A 16,105-nucleotide genomic window follows, 5' to 3' on the forward strand; every position below is an offset into this window, starting at 1 on the left:
CTACATTCCCTGGCAGCAGCTGGAATCCGAACTCCTTCTCCCTTGACCTGTTCCAGATTCCCTTTTGAAAAGCTCTTACAATGTTGTTTTTAAAGTAATTTTTCTTTTCTTTTATCTTCTCATTTCTATCTTCTGCTATAGTGCAGGTCTTTTAAATTTTTTTCACCCTGAAGGACTGTGGTGTCTCTAGATTCCTCCTTCCCTGTTGGTCCTTGACTCTGCAGCCACGATGGTCTTCCCAGAGAAAACAGAATCCTACGAGTTCCTCCCCTGACTAAAATTCTCTGTGGCTCACTCTGGCCTTCTGCATGGAATCTACACTCTATGTCTGACATGAGAAGTCCCTGGTGAATGACTGCCCAGATGACTTCATCAAAAGCAATTTAATTGAGCAAAAGTCTCCCTGCTCTTCCGCTAGCCAGCACAATGGGAAATCACAATGGACAAAGAACATAGTTGGTTATAGCAAGTACTTTTTTGTTTTGTAACAGACCACTAAGATTGATTGTGTGACTCTAGGTCATTATATATAATAATTATTCCTGCAAAGCATTATACAGGAGTATACAGAACATGTAGTCTTCCTACTCTTCCTCAATATGACAAGCAGGTTTCTGATTCCATTGCCTTTGTATTTGCTGTTCCCTCTGCCTGGAATGCTTTTTCCCTGGATTTCCACATACTCATTCCCTCCCTTCCCACGTATCTGCTTAAATCTCATGTTATGTAGAGAGCTTTCCTGACCTCTTTACATTAAATAACCACTCTCCCACACTTACCCCATCACACCTCACCCTCCTTGCTATTTTATTTCTCTCCATAGCATTTATCCCCACCTGATATATGTAAATATACGCATATGAACACATTCATGTGGTTTGTCTCTCTCTCCCTGGAGAGTACAGGTCATGAAGCTAAGGACTCGGTTTTGTCCGCTGTAGCATCTCTTACATGCAGCAGTGGCTTGATGAGCATGCACCAAGTGAATCAATAAATGAATGCTGGATGTCTCCAAGGAGGGAATTCCTCCTGAAGAAAATATTTTTGTTCAAATGAGAGATGTGATGTGATATGAACTTTAGTTTCCTTCTACAAAGGCCATTAAAGGGGAGGGCTAGATCTTTATTTAAATTAGATTTTTTATACCTTTGTGGTACATTATAGTTTCACTTCATAAGGTAGTTTATAAGAATAGTGACATACATGCCCACCCAAACGAGTTTTAACCCTCTGCTAAAGAAACCAGGGTCACACGTAGCCTTCAATAACAAGTCAGGAAAACCACAGAGAAGATAATTCATTAATGGTTACTATCAGATAGGGAACCACGTGAGGAAGAAGGAAATGTCACCATGAGGGAGGAAGGGGAGGAGGCTGTGCTCTTTCCTGCATAGTCACCGACAGCGCTGTGGGAAGTATGTACCCTGTTTTCATCTGCTTGATTTATGATTCCTTTGCATTCTTCAAAAACAGCTCCATGATGTATTTGTGTTTTAATGACATTCTTTTTATTTCCAACTTTTGCTCTATCTCTTGTGGTAAAGACAAGCTGGCGTATCATAAAAATGGTACTGAGAATAAGAACTACTGGGGGCAGTCATCTGGACTACCCCTGGGCCTCCAGGTAGAAAGGGTATTGCTTTTCCCATTTCACTAGACATATGAATGCAGACATTTTTTGACTTCCCTAGGGTACCATAACTAGTAGCTAGGATCAGAGACCACCCATGCATCCCAGAGCAGCACCCATTAGTATCCCATGGTTGTTTTATTTTTCACTCAAAATGTTTCTTTTCCTGACACACTGCCACTTTCAGTTATCCCATGTACAGTGACTTAGGAAAACATCTTTGCTCATATGAGGTAAGCACACACACTTTTAACCCCCTTTACAATCACTTTTAAATCGGAAAACAGAATTTTCTAGAATTTACAGAATTTAAAGATTTGGGGAGAAGAAATAAAAGTTTCTAGTATTACATTTCCCATGCTGTCTGTAAAGACAGTAAGCCATGGATCTGCTAAATACACACTGGATGATATCAATTACAGCCACTAGGCCCATTGTATTTTGTTCCTCTGTCTTGTAGCCTGACAACGAACGTAAGTGATCACTGGCATTTGTGGTAGCACTTTAGAGTTTACAAAGGGCTTTCACAGATCTCATTTGATCCATGACTCTTGCAGACTGCAGAGCATATGATTAAATACAAGGTCCTTGGAGTCAGTCAGATCAGGACTCTCCACCTCATTCTACTGTGTTCAAGCTACCTGCTTGGAACAAATGCCTTATTAGCTTATCAGTAAGAGGGAGTAGTAATAAACTTATTGATTGGGGGGATTAAATGTGATAATGTATAGAAAGTATGTGGGACATGCTAAAATATTTTAAAGAGCTTTTATTATTATTATTGATGTTGTCTACCATTATCATTCTTATTCAGATAGAATTTACATAAAGACACCTGTAACTAATTTATGAAAAAGACTATACCCTACAACTTTAATTTTTCTTACTACAGCCTCTAAATTCCTTTCTGTCTCATCTCCCATTTCTATTCCTGGAATCCTACAGACTTTTGAAAAACTTGTCAATTATTAATAAGCTTTCATTTATAGCTAATAAAATTTGAATAATATATAATACCAGCATTTCAGTCTTGTATCTAGTTTAAATCTTTCTTCTCCAGCTTAGCCTTGACCCATTCTTGGAAACCTGCGGGAAGAAAAGAGATCTATTCTGTTTCCTTCTTTCTTTTTTTCATCTTTATGTCTTTCTCTTAAATCATGACATGTTTTTAGTATAGCATGTGTCTGGAATAGAGTGAATACACAGCTTTAATATGAACTTAGCAGAATCTAATAATATAAGATCATTTATTTTGCAGACTGAATATAGCAATATTTTATGTTTGTATGCATACATGTACATACCTGCTCCCTGGTTAGCCCTAGAACTTCTGTTCCCTCCATGCTGGGGATGGGGAAAGGAAGCAGAGAGAATCTCCTGTGTCAGTCTTCTTACTCTTTGTATTGGTATCCTCCAATGTAGAGAAATTTCGTGATTTATTTTGGAAAATTTGCAGGGGCTCATGAGACACCATTATTTCCTGATGTAGGCAGGGCACTGTCCTGGTGACCTGGTTCTATTCCTTTCTTGTCTCTCACCATAATAGGCAAAACTCTAGGATGAAGTCTTCTCAAGGCCCATTAGTCTCCATTTGGCACTTGCTTGGCCAATGAAAAAATCCCGAGATCTTCCCCCAGCCAAACTCTGGATGTGCAGCTTGGTCCTGGCTCCGCGGCCATTGGCAACTCCAGCTTGGTGCTTGCCTTTTTTTCAGGCTAGAACCAAATTCCACCCCTTCCTCTAAACTCAGAGACTCTAAAAGATTTTCTGTAAACCATCTCTGAACAATTGTTGATATTGGTTACAATAGTTTGGGCATTTGGGATTAAATAAAATATTCTGAAAATTAATCTTACCTATTTTTTGTTATATCTCTTTATGGCTTCAGTGGTGTTAACAGAAAAAATTTAATTACACATGTGACTTGAGTTATGCTTTTATGGGAATGCATTGTCCTAAGGAGAGGTGTAAGACCTCATGCAGACCTTGCTATGAGGTGCAACCTGTGCATTCCCCACCTGCAGTTCAAATATTGCAAGAGTTCTTTTTGAGAATATGGGGCTGTCCCAAAGCTCTTTGTCCTTATAATGTAGGAGCAGATACTCAGGAAACTATGCACATCTCATGGAAAACACTGTGTACAAAGAACAGCAGGTGTGGGCAGGGACAGCATAGAGCCACATCGCGCAGGCAGCCGGCGACACTGGCCTGCATTGGAGCTGCCATGTAAAGGCAACTCTAACCTCCAGCCATGAATGTTCCCACAGTGCACACTGTGGGCCCAAGAGAAGCATAGCAGGTCTTTAGCTTTCACCATTAGCAAATATTTAACATCAGTCATTATTTCTTCATATCTACAGGGAACACCTCCCAAGACCCACTATGAGTGTCTAAAACCACAGATAATAGCAAACCCTATGCATATTGTTTATTTTCCCTATACATATGTACCTATGATGAAGTTTAAGAATTGGTCACCGGAAGAAATTAACATTAATAACTAATAATAAGATAAGCAATTATCATAATATATCTTAATAAAAGTTATATCATTGATATATTATTGATGAGATATATCATTTCCATTAATATTTTCTGACTGGCTGACTGGGGGTTACTGAAACTATGGAAAGCAAGACCACAGATAAAGGGGGAGGGCTGGAAGACTTTTAAAAGCCAGCACCTCTACGAAAGAAGCTGGAGGCCTAAGATCATTGTCTGCTATCATTGTTCCTGATAGATAAGTTCGCCTCATTTGTGTTTAGAACTGTTTAAAAGCAATAAAGCCCATATATCCCAAAGAACTCAGAACCTGATTTTTAAATTTTATTTATTTATTTATCAATTTATCTATTTATTCTGGGAATTGAGCCCAGGTTCTAGTTCCAAGCTATATCCCCAGCCCTTGTTATTTTTTATTTTTTTTATTTTTATTTTTATTTATTTATTTTTTTTGGTGGTACTGGGGTTCCTGGAAGCCCTTCTATCTCCGGGCTACACTCCCAGACCTATTTTTACATTTTTATTTGGAAACAGGGTCTCCTAAACCAGCGCACGCGGCTGGCTTCGAACCTGCGCGATCCTCCTGTCTCTGCCTCCCAAGCGCGGGGATTACAAGCGTGCGCCACCACGCCCGGCGTTATTTTTTATTTTGAAACAGGATCTCACAGAGTTGCTGAGGCTGGCCTCAAACCTGAATTCCTCCTGTCTCAACCTCCCAAGTACTGGGATTACAGGTGTGCACCACCACACCCAGCTCAGAATCTGATTCTTAAAGTAACACATTCTCACTGTAGAAAACAAACAAATAAAACTTCCCAAATTACAACCCAAAAAGGGTCCCTGTGAGCATTGTGGTGCACATCGCCATTACCTCTTCCACAGGAGTACACATATGGGCACACATCTATACACTTGCAGTCGGGGAGGCATGGAGAATATATAGGCTCGTGTATTCATTCCCATTTAATATTCTATGGTGAGCTTTACCTGTCTCATTGACTGTCTTCAACAGAATAGTTTCATAGCTGAATAATATTCCATTGTGTTTTGTTGAACGTTAAGCTCTCTTCTGGGGCTTGATGTGGCTGGGAATATGAAAGCCCTGGGGGACAGAAAGGGCGTGGCTAGGGTGGAACCCTCTCCTACAGCTGTCTCTTTACTGGCTGTGTGACTTTGGTCAATTGAAATCTCCATGTCTCAATTTTCCAATGTAAGAAAAATACATCTACCTTCTAGAGCACTGTGAGGGAGAATTGGCGTGTCCCATAGATTGGCCTACACATGTCTACACATAGTGCAGAAAGAATCCCTCTTCATTCCTATTTATCTTCCCTCTCCCTAGGCTTTTCGATTCTTTGCCATCATCAACCAGTTCCTAGGCACCTGCAGTCTTCTTCTGGGCTGCACAGCCCCCTTGAAGGCGCCTGTATTTTATAAGTCCCAGTCTTCCGATTGCTTTGTGATGACTCTCTGGGACCACACTCTTGTCAACCAACCCCAGATTTCTGTACTTTGCACTCTGAGTGTTGTTGGCTTAGCCGTGTGCAGTGGGAAAAGGCAGCCAATCTTGTAATTTTTTTTTTATTTTGGTTTGGAATGCTGCCTCTTGTTTCTGGGCTCCCTCTGTTTTTCTTCTCTAAAGGCACTCACTTTAGCTGCTGACCTAGCTTTCATCAGGCAAGTATGAATTTTGCAATTTTCCTTCTATTGTTTTGACAATGGATGTGATTTGTATATGGCTGCACCACATAATATCTCTATTTATGGCAGCTCTGTAGTGGGAGGTAGGATTGAGGAGGAGGAGGAAGCTTTAATCCTGTCTTCTGACCCAGAAACCACTTCTTGTTTCAACAGCAACTACCCTCCCCCACCATCTCTTCCTTGGGGGAGGGGTGGTACAGAAAAGTCTGTGGCATTCATAATCTGTGGGTTACCCTATATGCTCCTTAAGCCTCATGGCTGTGTGTCATTTGGAATCCAAGACACATGCCGATTTGTCCTTTGTACGCAATAAGCAACTAGGCTGAATTGTTAAGCGGTAGTTAATGCCAGCTTTCACAAAATGAGATTGGAGAAGAGAAGAATCAGCTTCGAGTCACAATGACATTTGAGTCACTGAAGCAGGTTGAATCGGGAAAGCACACTCTCTTCGCCCTGGTTATTCCATATGCACATGGTTTTGGTAGTTGTTGCAGGGTGGGCTGGTGAACTCACTTTGTAAATATTTGTTCAGCACCTGGTTGTATTGGGCAACGGGCTGGGAACGAGGAAGACAGAATAAACCAGACATAAACACAACCCTGAATTAGCTCAAACTTACCGGAGGAGGAAAGACATAAATGTAATCAGCTTTGGTAGTGCTGTCTATCCACCAAGTGCTGCAGGAGCCCCAGCGACTTGGTGTGAGGGCGTGCCAAAGTACCACGGAAGCCTCCCAGAGATATTTACTTTGAGGGGAGTCTTCAAGAGCAATGATTAGCTTGCCAGATGGAGCACAGGGGGAGCCGTGATGGCAGAGGGTACTGGGTAGCCTCTAGAAAGAAGAGGACCACACTTAAAAGATTGGAGTATGGGGAAAGGGGCCACACGGGGCTGTTCTGAAGGACCCCATATCAGGCACTTTGTATTGGACATCTAGGAACTGTTATTTTTGCATAAAAATTTCTTAAATATAACTTACCATTGTGATGATGAACCAACTATCACTCAGGAGGAAAGTCATGAGCAAAACCTCACCGCTGAAGCCCAGCGATTTTGCCCTATGTCTCTTCCTTTTAGATCCCTGCAATGCTCACCGCCAGAGCCCAGGGTTCAACCAGCCTCCATGGCCACGGGCACCTCTGCTCTTAGATGCTGTCACCTCCAGCTGTTTTGGTCCTTGGAGAACTGGCAGCTACAACACTCAGGGGTGGATACATTTCCATATTAATGAAAAAAATAAATAAAGCTTTCACCTCTGCCTCTCCAGGTACCGGAAAGGCAAAAGAACAGCTTCTAGAAGCCTGCTCCTTCTGGGGACCAAATCCTTAATGAGGAGCACACCTATCATGTCACTTCGTTCTTGCTATGCTCACAAATGGCAAGTGTGAGGGACATAGCCTGTGCAAAAAAGAGAATCGCTTTAATTGAGGCGACTTCTATTTCTATTTACACTTCTATAACTCTAGCATTATTTACATCTATTAAGGTCTTTAATCCTCTTAATAACCCTTGGGAGTAAATACTTTTGTAACTACCATGCACAGATGCAGAAACTAAGATCCAGAGAGAGGGACTAATTGCTCCAAGTTCCCAGTATCTATGGATGGAAGAGCCAGAATTTGAACATGGCCAGACCTGCCCTTCCATTCCCACTTGTTAGACATCTTTGTGGTTCCCCAGGATCAAAACCCTATTTCTTTCAAAGATAATGGCCATGCCCTGAGTGGTCTCTGTCCTTGGAAAGTAACTTGTCCTGAGTTCCATGATGAGCAAGTGCATTGCAGACTCTCCCTCTACACTGACTGGCCCCTTGAAGCAAAGATAATTGAACTCTGAGCTCATCACCTGCGCTGCCTCCAGTGCCTGTGACCTTGATTCAGGAGGGACCAGGTAGTTTGGGAATGTGTTCAGCTCTCAAGGCAGCCAACCCTTTCCTACCCCTGATGACAGGGCTTTATTCTGCTGCCATGCAGAAAGGGGGGCTCCCAGTAGAGGTGGCTCACCCAGAGGTGCTGGTAGCCAGCAGAGGACCATGGCCTTGCAGATTTATACCTGAGAGCAGCATGGGGCCCCACAGCTGGGGCCATTAATAATGTGCTCTCCTTTCTAGATCTAATTATTACCCTCCAACCAAGGTCTAGCATATGCTCACCCTCACCATTTCTGGTTTTTTTTTTCTTCTTCTTCTTCTTCTTCTTTTGTAGAGAAAAAAAAAGTCCAATCATCATTCTTCTGTGCAAGGTCTTTAAAGAGCAAATAGAAAGACATTCAGAGCCCAATATATATTTTCCTTCTCTAAGTGGTGTTTATTTAAATGCAGATATCCTGGTTTCCCATGTAGACTTGCAAGCCATACCTTTCAATTTAAATGTTAATAGGAGTGTAAACTTCGAAATCAAAATTTTTCCACAAGGGAGAACTGCTTTTTCTGCCTCTATTTAATGGTTCTCCTTCCCTTGCCTCCTCCACCCTTCCTCATTATCAACCTCCCTCTGCCCACTCCTTTCTGCCGCCCTGCACTAAATTCAAAAGAGTTTAGAATGCACCTTTCTCATTTCAAAAATTAGAATGTTAAATGTTATGGTCGTGGATACAGATAATGGACTCCAACTCAACATGATTGGTGAAGAGATTTTTCATCTCAGCCTTTGCCTGCAGAATCAAACATCACTCAAGTCGCTCTCCAATGAGACTCCTCTTAGGCCAACCCTGCCTACGATTTTCTCCAAGGTCTCAGAGTTAAGTGACTTAACATTTTCCTTCCCCTCCTTCCCTTCTTCCATTCCTTCCTTTTTTATTTCTTTTTCTAAGAAAGGCAGGCAGAGATGGAGCTGGGGAAAACAGAAACTATGTACTGCTGTGGACACCGTGAGAAATCATGGAGAATTAAATGGCAGTTTCTTACTCTTAAGGAGGAAAGATGGGCACACATATCCAGCAGGTGGGCCGCAATGGTGCCCCCTGCTCATGGCCATACACATGCAGAGTAGTGGTTGAGATGCACTCAAACGCATCCATGACTTTAAAATGATGAAAGTAATACACCATAATGCCTTTAAGTTTAAATATGGAGATATAATTGTCTCCTAGGGGCCTCATGGACCACGTTCTGTGTGTGAAGGTGATACCTGGCTTCCTCTCCCTAGTCTTGCTTTTTCTTTCCTTGATTTCATCATTTTTATGCTGTTCTACTTTGCGCATCTTGTAAGCCTCCTGAAGTCTTTTTTTTTTTTGGAGTGTGATAGCATCATTAAAACATAAATTAGAATTGAATTTATAAGTTTCATAGAGTTTGATTCCACTGTTTTATTCTAAGGTATTGTTTCTGCTCTCCAGCTTGTCGTTGTTAATAGCATCCTGTTTTTATTTCGTGGGGGTGATATCTTTCCACTGTTGTCTCTCTGGGGATGTTAATAATAAATCTGAATCATGTTTTTCTTCTCCCTGCACAGTGTGTTTCTCCTTGTGGTGCCTCTACTCCAGCTCATAGGCTGTTCTCAAATACCTGGAGATAAGTGACTGCTTATGCTTAAAAGGGAGCTATCTGGGAGCCCTGAGTCAGTGTGGGGCTTCATTGTAGAGTGGTCTAAGGGACCAGTCATAGGGCAGGAACATCACTTTCCAGTCCCCAGGCTGGTGGGTGAATCCCTGGCAGCCAGGGTTGGAGGTGTCAGTGGTTGAGTCAATGTCCAATGTGTACATACCCACTCAGAGTATGGTAGTGGACGTCAGTAGAAGCCCGTGACCCTTAACTGTGCCAGCCAACCCTCACCTGAGCTCATTGACCCCCATTCCTAGGCACTCTGTTTTATAGGGGTGGGGAAAAGAGAGGTATCTAAGGTCTAGGGGTGGAGAAAAAGAGGTGTACCTCAGAGGTACAGAGTAGGCGGGGAATCTAGGAATCTAGTTTTCCCTCACATAACTTCCACTAACTAACCTTTTGTTTGATCTCCCTCTGCTCAGCTTAGCTACCTGATCAAAAGGGACCTGTGTGTACTGGTTCATGAGCCTTTGGGGGATCCTGCAGGTTGGTTTCAGCTTCCTTGATTCTCGCTTTGAATTGGGCTCTCCTACTAAGTCGGTTACACTGTCCATCAGTGCCCCGGCTTCCAGTCTTCTTGTAGTAGTCGTCATCTCCTTTTCTACTTTCCCCATCCCCATGGGTTTCTTTCTTTCTTTAAAAAAAAAAAAAAAAACCTCTCAACTATACTTCTGGCTTGGTTTTGGAAATGCTAGATCCATTGGTTCAATCTGCCATTATAACCCAGTAGGTCTTTAAGTTCCATTATTTATTTTATTTTCTCACCTAATAATGATCATTAACTCTTCTTGTAGGTCATTGGTTTCAAGACTTCTGATGAATTATTTAACACTTTTGCATCTTGCTTTCCTGTCTAAAATAGGCACATGTGTATGCTACCTACCTCATGAGTTATTGTTGCAGCTTGCAACAAATTTTGAGGACAAAATAACCAGCTGTTCATACACAGATCAGGCAAGATCAGACACAGACACACAGGGTGATGTGAAAATCTTCCTGGGTCAGTGAATATACACTGGCAGGACCTCTGGTTTACATCCTTGTTTCCAGATCAATGACTTAGCACAACCCTGGACTTCTGGAGACACATACCTGTGGGAAACAGGGCACTTTGTCTAATCTACATAACAGAGCAGCAGCCCCTTCCTGACCCAGAACCCAGAAGACTTGTGTGTGCCTCGGGTTTTTGGAAGAGGATGTATTCTCTCCATTCCCCTGCCTTTCTGCTTTTTATTCACCCATTTTCTTCTAAGGAAAATTCTCTCTCTCTCTCTCTCTCTCTCTCTCTCTCTCTCTCTCTCTCTCTTTTTTCTATTTTTTTGCAGTACTGGGGCTGGAACTCAGGGACATTCAACCGCCAAGCTACACACCTGGCCTTTTTATTTATTCTTTATTTTGAAACAGGGTCTCATTGAGTTGCAGTGGGCCTTACTAGGTAGCTGAGGCTGTCCGCGAACCACAATCCTCCTGTCTCAACCTCCCAAATGCTGGGATTACAAGCCTGCACCACCAGGCCTGGCACTTTCCTCTTTTTCTGATTTGCATTTTTCTTTGTTTTTCTGCCCAGCCCACTTTTCCATCCATCTCTGGACAATGTGGACTCACCTGAGTTGACCTATTGTCCAGTCCACTTAGTCTCACAGGCAGTGCCCTTGCTGGGCAGAGGGGGGAGTCTCTAGATCTGGGGGCCTGGGCAGGGCTTTCTGTGAGCAAGGCCAAGCAAGTGCAGCCTGCAGCAGAGAGGGCTCAGTGGAGTTGTTTGTCTCTAGTGCTTCCAAAGGAGACAGGATCCCATCCCCAGCCCCCAGAAACCACCCTGCATTAAAAAGGGAAGGATGCTAAGGCAGGCGTCATGGTGCACGCTTGTAGTTCCAGCATTTGGGAGGTGAGACAGGAAGATCTGGGTTCGCGGACAGCCTCAGCTACTTAGTGAGGCTCTCCGCAACTTAGTGAGATCCTATTTCAAAATAAAGAATAAAAAGTAGGACTGGGGCTATAGCTTTGAGGTAGAATGCCCCTGTGTTCCATCCCCAGTAGCACACACAAAGAAGGGAAGGATGCAGAAGAGGAACATGCTGGCAATAGATACCCCTCTTTAAGGGGGTATAAACCTCCCAAAGGGAAACCTCCTTTACCTGGAAAATCAGCTGGCCTCTCTCCCCCTCCTCACTTCCCCTCCTTGCCCTGGTAGAAGGTAAAGAAGCATTGATCTCAGAGTATCCCATTTCCAGGATCAACCCAGATGGACCTGGGCATCTTGCCCCATTGGGAGGCAGCCCAGGGTCTCATTTGAGCCCCCGGTGGTGGAAAAGGAGGCTGGTGCCAGCGAGCGCATGTGGGAGGGAAGGGGAAGAGCAGTCACAGTGTCTGGGCAAGAACCCAGGCAGGTGTCCTTCCCTTCTTCCCCTTGTTTTGAGCTGGCCGTGGCTGGCTGACTGCGCAGGAAGCTTGGCTCACGTGTTAGGATCAGAATCCAACAAGGCTTTCAACAAAGCTTCTTCTGACTCATCCGGCAATGTGAGCAATCAGTACAGTGCTGCAGGATGATTAGGCATCCCTGGAGGTTCACAGAAGTGACTGCAATGAATGTTACTTTTACCTGGCTGGGGCAAGCCTGTGAGGTCAGCCAGGTGAGGTGAAGGAGACCTCTGCGACTTGTCCCTTGGGCTTCCTCTGCAGGCCCCCACCAGGGGAATAACCAGCTGCTGTTCCCCTCTGTGCCTCTTTCACTCCTGCCAGCTTCCTCCTGGGCTGGGAGTGACGGTGTCTGGTTGTCCATGTTAGGACAAGGAGTCCAGATCCCTGGGCCAAATTATGTGGCACCTGCCAGGTGGAGGAGGGAGGGAGGGAGAGAGAGAGAGAGAGAGAGAGAAGGAAAGAGAGAGAGAAATGGAAAGATAGCCCCTCATTGAGGTATGTAGACCCCAGAGCATTCCCCCCGCAGAAACCCTTGGGGCACTTGTTTCTCTGGGATGAGAACAGATTATCCATGCAGTACCCAGTCTGCTTGCATAGGGCAGCAATGTCATTTGCATATAGACCTCTTCCCCTCCACCTTCACACTTTACCCTTCTTTGCACACTTTACAGAGAGGGGATTGTCTATGGGCTCCACAATGCTTCCAGGCACAGACCCTGGGACAGAGGCCAGACAAAGGGCAGTGCTCCTGTGAGGAGCCCTATTGGCCATATGGGGCTGGTGCACAGGTGGGCAGGTGAAAGGGAGCTGTCTGTCAGTGGGTGCTGCAGCAGGGCAGAGGAGAGGTGGGTATCACCAGGGTAGGTGCTCTCCAGCAGGAAGTAAGAAGGCTGGTTCTGGGGAAGGCAAGTGGGAAGAGGAAAATTATACCAGGAGACCACCCAAAATACTGCCTTTCCAGGCACTCCTCTTCTTTCTGAGCCACTGTGGACTTTGTGTGATGGAGCAGAGGAGGTCCTGATGCTGAACACAGGCTGACCCACATGGGGAGGAATGGAGGCAGATGCATGAAAGGAGGCTGCTCCCAGGGGCTGCTGGGACTCAAGGCAGGATGTGTGGCTCCCACTCTGAAGCAAGAATAAGACTTGGAGCCAGCTTGGAGGAGAAGGAATAGATCACCCAAACCCCCCAGAAGCAGCTTCTCCTCACAAGAGACCCCTCACAGAGGCTAGAAGACCCTCCGGGGAGGATGGGAGGGTCGGCAGATGCAGCCAAAGGCCAAGGTCCTGCTCAGCTTCAGTTGCCCATCTCCATTCTCAGCTCTCTGCAAGGCTGACAGATGTGGGATTAGCCACACTGGTCTGGGTTTGAGCCTCTGTTCCATCACTTACTAGCCGTGTACATTTTAGCAAGTGTTTTCAGTTTGCAAATATAGATAAAGTCAGTGTCTGTCTCTAAAGGTAGAGATGGATGCTTGGGGACCACAGCTCTTGCCTGGCGCAAGTGAGGTGTAAAGAAATGACAGCTGCATTGTGACAAGCTCTCCCTTGGCTCAGGAACCATAGGTCCTATCATGTGTGTGTGCAGGAACACAGAGTCACCATCAGGGACTCTTTTCTCTGCAAAGGACATTCAGTTACAGGGTCTTATCTGTAAAGGTGGGACTGCCTTCCTGTCCCTGCAGTGTCTGCCTTCCACTCTGCCCTGGAGCTGGGTGCATGTGACCCTTAATGGGGAATGTGATAGTATTAGAAAATTGCTTTGGTATTAATTTCAAAATGTAAAAAGTAGTCAGGGCCTGGGTGCTGTACAGGCACTCAGGCAGCTCGTTATAATGCAGAGTTCTCTCACCAAAAGTGATTACCAAGTACACAAGAGTTGCAGCCCAGGGCCTTCATATTTTAAAGACAAGTTTACATAATAAATAACTTTTAGCAGGTAGGCTAAAACTCCCCAAGGACACAGGGGGATGGTATAGGCCTTCCTCAAAGAGGGCAGATACCATGGGACCCCTGACTTTGTTAACCAAGTAACACATCTTGGTCTTAACAAAGATTTTCACTGGAGATGAGGGCCCGGCCCACACCTGCATCAGGGCAGGAAGAAGGCTTTTGGTCAAGCAGGATGGGAGATAGTAAATCCTCATAATCATATTAAAAGGCTTGTACCAGAGATAATGGGTGAACCCACGCCTATGTTGGACTGGGAAGACTACTGGTTAAGCAAGATGGGAGATAATGATTCTTTATAAAAACTGTTCTATATTCAAAACCTCAGTGTCTTACCTTCAAGGTACTCCACTCCTCTCTCTCTCTCTCTCTCTCTCTCTCTCTCTCTCTCTCTCTCTCTGACATAGTGCTTGAATAATTTTGTTCCTTCTTTCTGCCTTTGTAATAATAAAAATTGCTTCAGCCTACAGCAATATAGTTCTGGCTATGTTTTTCTAAAATTAGCTAAGAACTCACAACGGCTCCATCTCAATCCATTACAGTTTTGGCGACCAAAGGCGGGGTTCCATTACAGTTTGGGAGCCTAATGGTGGGGCTCCAGTTGACATCTCAGTCTGTTACAACCCTAGTCCCAGGTCTGATGCTGACCAGTTCCTACCTGCTTCCCTACAGACCTGCGCAGAATGACAGCTGGCTTCATGGGCATGGCGGTGGCCATCATCCTCTTCGGCTGGATCATCGGCGTGCTGGGCTGCTGCTGGGACCGAGGCCTTATGCAGTATGTGGCAGGGCTTCTCTTCCTCATGGGAGGTAAGGCCACAGGTTTGGGATGTGGTGAGGGGGAAAGGTCCTGGTTCCCAAGGTTAAGGTCATGGTGCGAGAGGGCGTGGCACGTGGGCCATGGCTAAACTGGGGTTCTCCTCGCTCAGTCCTCTATTGGTTCATCAGATGGCTCTGAGTTCCTCCTACCGAGTACTCTCCACTATATCAGCTATTGGGGATGAAAAAGCAAATAAGACACAGTCTTCACCCTTGGGGGTTGGGGGAGCAGATCTGCCTGCTATGGAAGAGAGACTCTATGGTTAAAAGACTTGTGGGTAGTGGATGGAGATCTGGGACCTGGAAGAAGCCTGACCCCCAGGAGATGCTCAGGAAGTTTATACACTGGACCCTGTGCTTCAGTGTAGATGAGGGAAGGAGGTGCTTCCTGGGCAGCTAGTGTCCTCTCCAAATGCATATGTTCATCCTTGACTTACAGGTCTTAATCCCCCACCACCATTTAAAATAGGGCAGTGGTAAGACAGGGCTAGATCCTCTCTGCCTCTGTCCACCTTGCTCTGTTACTACTGTGGCCAGAGAAGCAACCCAGTATCCTTTAAAAGGGGTTTATATCAGGAGAACTGTGTGGCTCTATGGGCAGGTTCCAGTCTCTGGAGAGTAAAAGTGTGTCTAGCATCTATTTATGTCTCTCCTTTCCCTTAAGAATGCAATGTGCTTTTTGAGCTCTTGATTTGAGTCTAATTAGAGCTAAAGTTTTGGACATGCCAAGGAAGATAGATAAATTGTGTGGAGCTTGGTAGAGAGGACATGGGCATAGATAGAGGGAATTAGAATTGTTTACAGAAATAAGGGGAAATGAGTCCATCAGGAGGAAAAAGATGTCAGCTAAGCTTCAGACGCCCATGGGATGCCCAGCTCGGGTCTCTTGAACAGCCAGGGTATGGGTGTCTGAGCAGATGTACGAGGTGGAGGAGTGGGAGCATGCTGTCTCTTCATGTCAAGCTGGGGAAAAGAGGGGCTTGCCCCCCCTAGGTGCACAGAGAGACCTCTGGGGCCCAGTGAGCTCTGGTTTGGGGAAGCAGAGCACTGCAGGATTGACTTGGGGCCAGAAGGTTTGTCCTGCTCCCTACATTCTATGTCATAGAGGGAGTTTTCCAAGGCTGGGTCACTCAGGCCCAAGTGCTCTCCCAGCAGAATCAGGCTGTCCCAGACCAAAGCCACCTCCCTTGGGGCTTCACATTTGCAGTATGGCAGAGCTGGGGACAGAGGGGGACAAAGGGGTTCTTCGTAGAAATTCCACACCTCTCCTGGCCACCTAGAGAGACAGTCCAGCAAAACCAGCCACATTTGCCTTCTCTGTGAAACAAATAATTTAAACTAGTCAATGGTTCCCATACTGTATTTTTACCAGTAGAATTCTTTTAGTTTCTCCCTTGCAATCCAACTTTTGTGTGGACCCCCATAAGGTAAGAAGATAAAAGTGGAGCCGTTCTGTTTGTACTGAGGCCTCTCTCTAAGTCTCTTTTGGATATACAAAGACAGCTCCAGTAAAACAGGGCTTTCCTGAGGCTCTGGAGAAGTCTC

General features: G+C 44.9%; 1 protein-coding gene across 2 annotated transcripts in view; it reads left to right on the forward strand.

The window, feature by feature from the left end:
- Window positions 1-16,105, forward strand: part of TMEM178B (transmembrane protein 178B) — a gene marked incomplete at both ends in the record, with an annotated part of 395,010 nt that overhangs the window by 342,573 nt on the left and 36,332 nt on the right. For both annotated transcript variants that reach the window (XM_080701368.1, XM_080701369.1), the window contains one exon: window positions 14,414-14,551. In XM_080701368.1, the coding sequence (XP_080557494.1) occupies window positions 14,414-14,551 (138 nt within the window). The remainder of the gene's footprint in view (window positions 1-14,413; window positions 14,552-16,105) is intronic.

This window comes from Muscardinus avellanarius, assembly GCF_963383645.1.
Source record: "Muscardinus avellanarius genome assembly, chromosome: 9".
NCBI lineage: Eukaryota > Metazoa > Chordata > Mammalia > Rodentia > Gliridae > Muscardinus > Muscardinus avellanarius.